General features: G+C 45.8%; 1 protein-coding gene across 1 annotated transcript in view; it reads right to left on the bottom strand.

Moving 5' to 3' along the window:
- Positions 1-289: 289 nt before the first annotated feature.
- Positions 290-8385, bottom strand: part of LOC148146479 (putative G protein-coupled receptor 139) — a 68259-nt gene continuing 60163 nt past the window's right edge. The window contains exon 3 of the mRNA XM_087998642.1: positions 290-435. Coding sequence (XP_087854768.1) covers positions 290-435 — 146 coding nt within the window. The remainder of the gene's footprint in view (positions 436-8385) is intronic.

Genomic DNA, 8385 nt, shown 5'->3' with positions numbered 1-8385 from the left:
AAGAGTAATAAACACTGATTGTTACATCACAAAGCCGGGGGCGTTATCCAGCCAATACCGAGCTGGGAGCATAAAGTACCAGAAGATGTTCTTTAAACAGCTCAGCACAGTCACTGTTCCCAGAAAAGTTTTCTAACTGCAATATTTAATTTTCAGCTTCCGGCAACAAATGGCCACAAATCAATCGAAGGTGAAAGTGATGGCAAACCAGACAGGACCGTCCGACCGACATAAAGCAGTACAGCATAGATATTATACTTGGGGTACCCCACAGGAAACTGTGGTGTTCTTAATAAATAATCGGAATGTGTCTCAATATCAGGTTGAGAATAAGGACCAGTAGACGTGACACTATCATGGCCACCAGGTAACGGGTATCACATGGAGACAATCCACAATCTTTATCAAGCAGCATGATGATCATCACTACATTAACTGTGAGGAAGGCAAGCAAACAAATTATACATTAATTTGGAGGTAAGGATACAGTACCTTAATGGTTAGTACTGCTGCCTCACAGCGCCAGGGACATGGGCTTGATTCCAGTCTGGGTCAACAGTCTGTGTGAAGTTTGCACATTTTCCCTGTGTCGGCATGGGTCTCTACTCTGTACCCCAGTCCAAAAATGTACAAGTTAGATGATTGGCCATGATATATTTGCACCAGAGTGACAAGGATTGTGCAGGGTCATTGGATTAGCTCTGGGAATTGCAGCGATAAGGTGGGGGTGCTGGGCCTGAGGTCAGGGCAGACTTGAGGGACAACATGGTATCTTGTGCACTGTAAGGATGCTATTCTGTAATTCTATGCCTCACAGCACTCTGAGAAAAGGAAAAGATTCTCTTCATTTCTGTAACCAATCAAAGTTGCCTTATTTCAGATAAAAAATAACAAGTGTCCTCCAGCTCTAGTCTCAATTGCAAGGAGTCACCCATGAAGGAAGCGTTGCTGCAGTTGTTCCCAGTTTTACTGAGATCACAGCTGGAGGACTGTATGAGGCTTTTGTAATCTCCTTACCTCAGAAAGAATTTAATTACATGAGGAGTAGTATGGACACAGCTCACTCAGTTGATTCCTGGGATGACGAGTTCATCCCATGTGGGAATGTTGCGCAGTTTGGATGTATAACCTTTGAAGTTCAGCAGAAATAGACATGATCATTTTGAGACATAACTGACCCTGAGAGGACTTGACAGTGTGGATGCTGAGAGGATGGCTACCCACGTGCGGGTGTGTCGAACTAGGGGAACTGTAGAATGCTTGAAAATGTGGCCTCTTCCATTTCAGACTGAGATAAGGATGTATCTGATAATGTGTTGCCCAGAGAGCAGTGAAGGCTGAATTTGATGCATATTTGATCAACTAAAGAGCCGGTGCTTATGTCGGTCAGGTTTGAGGGGGTTGAATGGTCTACGTCTGTTCTTATTTGTTTTGCATCATGTCACAAATAGAAGGTGATTTGGTGCAGACAATCACTTTAAATGTAAGGCTGCTCCCATTTCAGATTGAGATGAGGATGCTTCTTTGTCCTGAGGGCTGTGCTAAATGTGGAATTCTCATCTGCAGGGAGCAGTGAAGATATTCAAGGCTGAACTCAGTAGCTCCTTGATGGTCAAGGAAGCGCATGGTTATTGGGAACAGAGATGGACAGGGAGGTTCAGCCACAGTCAGATCAGCTTTGATATGTCTGAATGGTGTAGCAGAGACCGAATGACCAACCGGTGCTACTAACTCCATGTAATGTCACACAACACGTCTCTGACTGAATTCCTCAAGGCTATTACTGAGGCACAGGAATACACCATTTAGCCCCTCTAAGGAGTTGCATAGGAACTTGCATTCAGCGCTTCGAGCTTACTGTACAGTGCACCAAGGAGATGATGCAACTCTTTAAACAGATGTAGAGGAAAGAGAGAAGAGAGAACAAAGAACAGCACAGCACAGGAACAGGCCCTTCGGCCCACCAAGACTGTGCTCACACTTGATGCCTTTGCAAATGAAAAACCTTTTATCTTTTCATGGTCCATATCCCTTGATTCCCTTCTTATTCAAGGCATTGCTATTGTATCCACCTCCACCATTACCTTTCAGAAGCGCATTTCAGGTACTTATCACCATTGGTGTAAAAAAGCTGTCTCACATCTCCTTTAAATGTTCCCTTCTTACCTTAAAACTATATCCCCTTGTAATTAAGATTAGTATCTTGGGAAAAAAGGCTCTGACAATCCATTCTGTCCATGCGATCAGAATTTTTTAAACTTCTTTCAAGTCACCCCCTCATTCATCAGTGTTCAAGTGAAAACACAAGTTTGTCCAATCTGCCCTCATTGCCAATACTTTCCAAACCAGCCAACATCCTGGTAAACCAAAGCCTCCACATCTTTCTGGTAGTGTGGTGATCAGAAATATACACAACATTCACACAAAGTACACAAGCCTCGACAGGCCTCTTCGTCTTGTTGATTCCATAATTCTCAGCCCTGAATTGAATGGTCTGTTTGGTGATTCTAGTGGACAACAAAGAGGCAAAGACATTTGTCAGAGTCTGGAATCATGATGTCAGATTTGGAAAGGATGGTAGCTGTCCCTCCCTAAAAAGGCATGAATGAACCGGAATTTCTACAACAACGTGTTGTTGCCATTCCTGACTGTAATTGAATTCAAAAACCACCAGATATTCGGGGTGTGGGTTGGGGGGGGGGGGGGGGGCGGACGGTGCGGGAGGGAGAAGAGGTGGGGAGGTGGTGGTGAAGTGGGGGTATTTGAAACCATGGTAATAGCCTGGAGCTCTGATTGCAAGTGTAGTGATATTATCACAATCCCACTGACTCTCTTGAAGTCAGCACCTTTCAGGGAGAACACTCAACATTTATGGTCAAATTATTTTGTGGCTGGAAGAGAATAGGAACAGTTGAATCTGGATGCACTGAAGGTGCAGATGATGGTTTATTCAGCAGCTAGACAGAGACAAAAGGGGCGACTTGAGATATTGTGGTGTTAGTAGTGAACAGGATTGGTGCTGGACAGGATATGGAAATAGATATCAGCGTAGAGCAAAAGTGATTGTTGGAGTTATAAGCAGTTTGATTCCACTTCAGATATTGGCATTAAAATTGTTTGGTAAGGAATGGAGTGTGCAGACAGAAGTCATGGCAACAGCTTCCTTTTTTTTCAGTATTGAAATTATGAGGACAGTAAGTTAGTTCAACAAAGTTTATTGAATTCATAGTCAGATAGAAAGACTTACCAAAAATAACAGTGAGGAGAGATCAGCTTGAATCAGCCAAAGCACTCTTAAGATTCGCCCAATCTTGAGGAAGATTGTGAAGACCCAAATATAAACTCCTGGTCAGTATTGGAACATTCCAGTCTATTGTTCTCATATTCTGCTCCACTGTTGGAGTACTGCAGGGCATTGTTCTCAGACTCTGATCTCTTCCCTCCCTCACTCTTGATCTGTTGATCCTGGTTAGTGCTGAAGTTGAAGTTCCTACTGATACTATGTGATAACATTGTAAGAGCCCCTTATTAATAGGAAGTAAACCTTTTCATGAAATAATTTGATGCATGGAGACTCACATTAACTACAATAACTGAACGAGCAGGTTCACTTAACACCATTCAAACCAATTTGTTTTATAACATGGTATTCAAAGTAGTTCGGGTGCTCGTTGTTGTGGTTCTGTTCGCCGAGCTGGGAATTTGTGTTGTAGACGTTTCCTCCCCTGTCTAGGTGACATCCTCAGTGCTTTGGAGCCTCCTGTGAAGCGCTTCTGTGATCTTTCCTCCGACATTTACAGTGGTTTGAATCTGCCACTTCAGGTTTCCAGTTCCAGCTTTCCGCTGCAGTGGCCGGTATATTGAATCCAGATCAATGTGCTTATTGATTGAATCTGTGGATGAGTGCCATGCCTCTAGGAATTCCCTGGCTGTTTTCTGTTTGGCTTGTCCTATAATAGTAATGACGTCCCAGTCAAACTCATGTTGCTTGTCATCTGCGTGTGTGGCTACGAAGGATAGCTGGTCGCGTAGTTTTGTGGGTAGTTGGTGTTCATGGATGCAGATCGTTAGCTGTCTTCCTGTTTGATCTATGTAGTGCTTTGTGCAGTCCTTGCATGGGATTTTGTATACTGTGATGGTTTTGCTCATGCTCGGTATCGGGTCCTTTGTCCTGGTGAGTTGTTTTGTGAGCGTGGCTGTTGGTTTGTGTGCTGTTATGAGTCCTAATTTTCATAGTAGTCTGGCTGTCAGTTCCGAAATGTTCTTAATGTATGGTAAAGTGGCTAGTCCTTTGGGTTGTGGCATGTCCTCATTCCATTGTCTTTCCCTTAGGCATCTGTTGATGAAATTGCGCGGGTATCCGTTTTTGACGAATACATTGTAGAGGTGTTCTTCTTCCTCTTTTTGCAGTTCTGGTGTGCTGCAGTGTGTTCTGGCCCTTTTGAACAGTGTCTTTATGCAACTTGTTTTGTGTGTGTTGGGGTGGTTGCTTTCGTAGTTCAGGACTTGGTCTGTGTGTGTGGCTTTCCTGTGGTGAATTCTCCGTTAGGTGTTCTCTGTGCCATCACGTCGAGGAATGGAAGTTGGTTGTCCTTTTCTTTCTCTCTAGTGAATCGGATTCCTATGAGTGTGGCGTTGATGATCCGGTATGTGTTCTCCATTTCTGTGTTTTTAATGATTACAAAGGTGTCATCCACATATCTGACCCAGAGTTTGGGTTGAATTTGCGGTAAGACTGTTTGTTCTAATCTTTGCATTACCGCTTCTGCTATGAGTCCAGAGATGGGTGAGCCCATGGGTGTGCCGTTGAGTTGTTCATATACTTGGTTGTTGAATGTGAAGTGTGTGGTGAGGCCACACCATACTCTTTCCCTCACACTGCATCCTGCTTTTGTCTACACACGCTTTTCTTCCGGTGTGGCCTGTGACTGTAACTCCCGTACATCTGTTGGGGAACAATTTTTTGTCATGCACATGTCAATCTGCTCAGTTGGCTGCTGCTGGGCTGCTGTTCTTGCTGCTGAGTCTGCCCTTGCATTGCCTTGGGAAATAAAATCATTATTTTTCGTGTGGGCTTCACACGTACGCACAGCGATTGATTTAGGCAACAGGACCACTTCCAGGAGGTCGGAAATCAGGTCACGGTGTGTGATGGGCATTCCGGTGGAGGTCAAGAAGCCCCTGTGTTTCCACATTTTCCAAAATCATGTACAACCCCAAAGGCATATTTGCTATCGGTGTAAATATTCACTGTCCTTCCCTCAGTCAATTTGCAGGCCTCAGTCAAGGCAATCAGCTCCGCTGCTGGCGCTGACCGATGAGAAGGGAGTGATCCTGCATTGACTACCTCGTAGATAGTCACTACAGCATACCCAACACAATTCTGGCCTATCTCCTGCTCCTGAATGCTGACCCAGCCACAAAATTCTGCATATCTGGAGTCTGAAATGGTGAATCCTGCAGGTCTGGTCTGGGGCTGCAATTTTCATTAGTTACAGCGAAGCAACCGTGTGTGTCTCCGTCTCCTTCTGTGGGGAGAAGTTTAGCAGTGTTACATCGCTTTATTGTAATGTTAGGCATCTCCAATCACACAGTATTGTATCGGAGCCTACGTGCTGCTGACATGTGTGCTGTCCTTTGCTCGGAAAGCAGTAAGGATACTGCATGTGGGACCAGAAGGGTTAATTCACCACAGCCGATTATATCCCTGAATGCTACAAAAGCCTTTTCAGCTGCAGCCACAGCTCACAGGCATTTAGGCAATCCTGCTGCTACGGGGTTTAGTTTAGCTGAAAAATATGCTACCGGCCTCAATCTCCCCCCATGATCCTACAACAGCAACAATGTCATGTAGCCATGCTTGTCATCCACCGTTTGTACAAAAGCCTTGTTTGGATTCGGAATTCCCAGTGTGGGTGTAGTTTGGAGGCGCCTTTTTTAATTCAACAAAGGCACTCTCGGCCTCTAGGGTCCACTGCAACGTACTCTGGTTCTGCAACCCTTTGCCATGGGCTATGTCACTGAGGGACGCCTCAAGGGTTGCAGTAATGCAGGATGAACATCCTACAGTCGGAGCTCATGCCCAAAAAGGACAACAATTGTTTCTTCGTGTGAGGTTTGGAATTTGCTGGATTGCTTGAACTCGTCTTGACCAATAGCCTTCCCTTATTCAGATATTAGGTGACCTAAGAACTTCACCTGTTGTTGCACAAATTGTAGATTTACGAGACTGGCTTTGTGCCCTTGCCGCGCTAGCTGGCAGAGCAACGCAAGGGTCTCCTTCCACATTGTTCCTTCGTTGGTGCCGCTATCAAGCAATCATCTACATACTGCAGACGCACTGACCCCAAGGTTTGAACAAGAGTCTCCAGACTCCTGCGCAGAGCCCCATTATATATGGTGGGGGACTCACAGTAACCTCGTGTGAAGGTACATGATTTCCTTTTGATTGAAAAATGGAACCAGAATTGACTATCTGGGTGCACCGGTACACTGTAGAAGGCATTTACTAAATCCACAACAGGGAACCATTTCCTGTCCCATGGAATTTGAGCTAATATAGTGTAGGGGTTGGGAACATTTGGGGCGCGTGGAACAACAGCATTATTGACTGCCTGCAGGCCTTGAACAAATCTCCATTCCTCTGGTTCACCAGGAATGTTTGCCGTTTTGACCGGAAAAACGTGGTTCTCACCGATGAGTTTTCACAGGGGATTATCACTCCAGCCTTTAGGAGGGATTCAAAGACTGGAGTAATTCTTTCTATGGCTTTGGATTTTAACGGGTATTGTGCTCTGTAAGGACGATACTCAGACTTAGCAGTTATCCTTATGGGTTCACAGCCCCGTATGAGCCCCACATCATGTTTGCCCTGTGCCCACAACTCAGTAGGGTCCATTTTTAATCTTGGGTCTGAGACTTTTATCTTAGGGAAACGCCAGGCTATCCCCCTAGGCTTTTCAGGGCGAGTGGGGGTTACCTGGACTGTCCTATCTGCCTGAGTTAGTCAATTTAGTTTCTTCCTATATGTTCGCAAATCTGCATTGAACCAGACACCCACATCGTCCCTGATGACTCAACCTTTCGTACTTTGTGCCTTTATAACCCATGTTCCCAAATCCTGCCACCTGTTACTGAACGCCTTCGCCAGTGACACGTGAGGAACAGAGCCTTCCACATCAAAAAGATAGGGTCTACGTACTGTTACAGATACCTTAGTTAAGTTCACACTGACTGCACATCTGTGATCACTCCAATAAAAATCGCAAAATAACAAGTGATCTGGTTTAACCAATCTCCTGAACCAATCCTTCTCATATTTTCCATCAGGGCCATCATGGTGTATGTGTGCTGTGCAGTGCAGCATGTCTCCAGCAAGAAAATCGGTGTTAGTAGGATTAACATAGCTACTTGCTTCCATGGTGAGTGAATTGCTCACTGAACTTATCGCCCTCTGGATTAATAACCACTCATAGACATACATCAGGGGTCGTAGGTAATATTTTACAGCCTGCCCTGGTAAATCTTCCCTTTGAATGATCTGCAAGCTCGTCGGAGTACTGAACAAATCTAACCCCAGTCTTCGTATGAGATCCCGGCCCATCAAATTTAAAGGACAAAATTCTGATAACAAGAAGGAGAATTGGAATGTTCCCTGTTAGTAGTTTTGCTACGCACACTCGCTTCATCACCCTCATCCTGACCCCCTCACATTCAACTCATTCCATCACCCTCATCCTGACCCTCTCACACTCACTCCACCACCCTCATCATGACCCACTCACACTCACTCCATCACCCTCATCCTGACCCCCTCACACTCACTCCATCACCCTCACCCTGACCCCCTCACACTCACTCCATCACCGTCACCCTGACATCCTCCACACTCACTCCATCACCGTCACGCTGACACCCTCCACACTCACTCCATCACCCTCAACGAGACCCCTCATAATCACGCTATCACCATCATCCCGACACCTCCACACTCACTCTATCACCGTCGCACTGAATCCCCCAAAACCCACTCCATCACCATCACCCTGACCCCCTCACATTCACTCCACCACCATCACACCGACACCCTCACACTCACTTCATCACCGTCACCCTGACCCACTCACACTCACTCCATCACTGACACCCTGACCCACTCACACCCATTCCATAACCCTCACCCTGACACCCTCACACTCACTCCATCACCATCACTCTAACAACCTCACACTAACTCCATCACAGTCACCCTGACCGCTTCACACTCACTACATCACTCTCACCCTGACCCCCTCACACTCACTCCATCACCGTCACCCTGACCCCCTCACACTAAGTCAATCACCGTCATCCTGACCTCCACCACCCTCACCCTGACCCCCTCAC

Source organism: Chiloscyllium plagiosum, unplaced genomic scaffold (genome assembly GCF_037043375.1).
Source record: "Chiloscyllium plagiosum isolate Xiang-an unplaced genomic scaffold, Cpla_swu_hap1 HiC_scaffold_21, whole genome shotgun sequence".
Taxonomy (NCBI): domain Eukaryota; kingdom Metazoa; phylum Chordata; class Chondrichthyes; order Orectolobiformes; family Hemiscylliidae; genus Chiloscyllium; species Chiloscyllium plagiosum.
The sequence above is the reverse complement of the archived record's forward strand: the minus strand, read 5'-3'. Positions and strand labels throughout refer to the sequence as shown.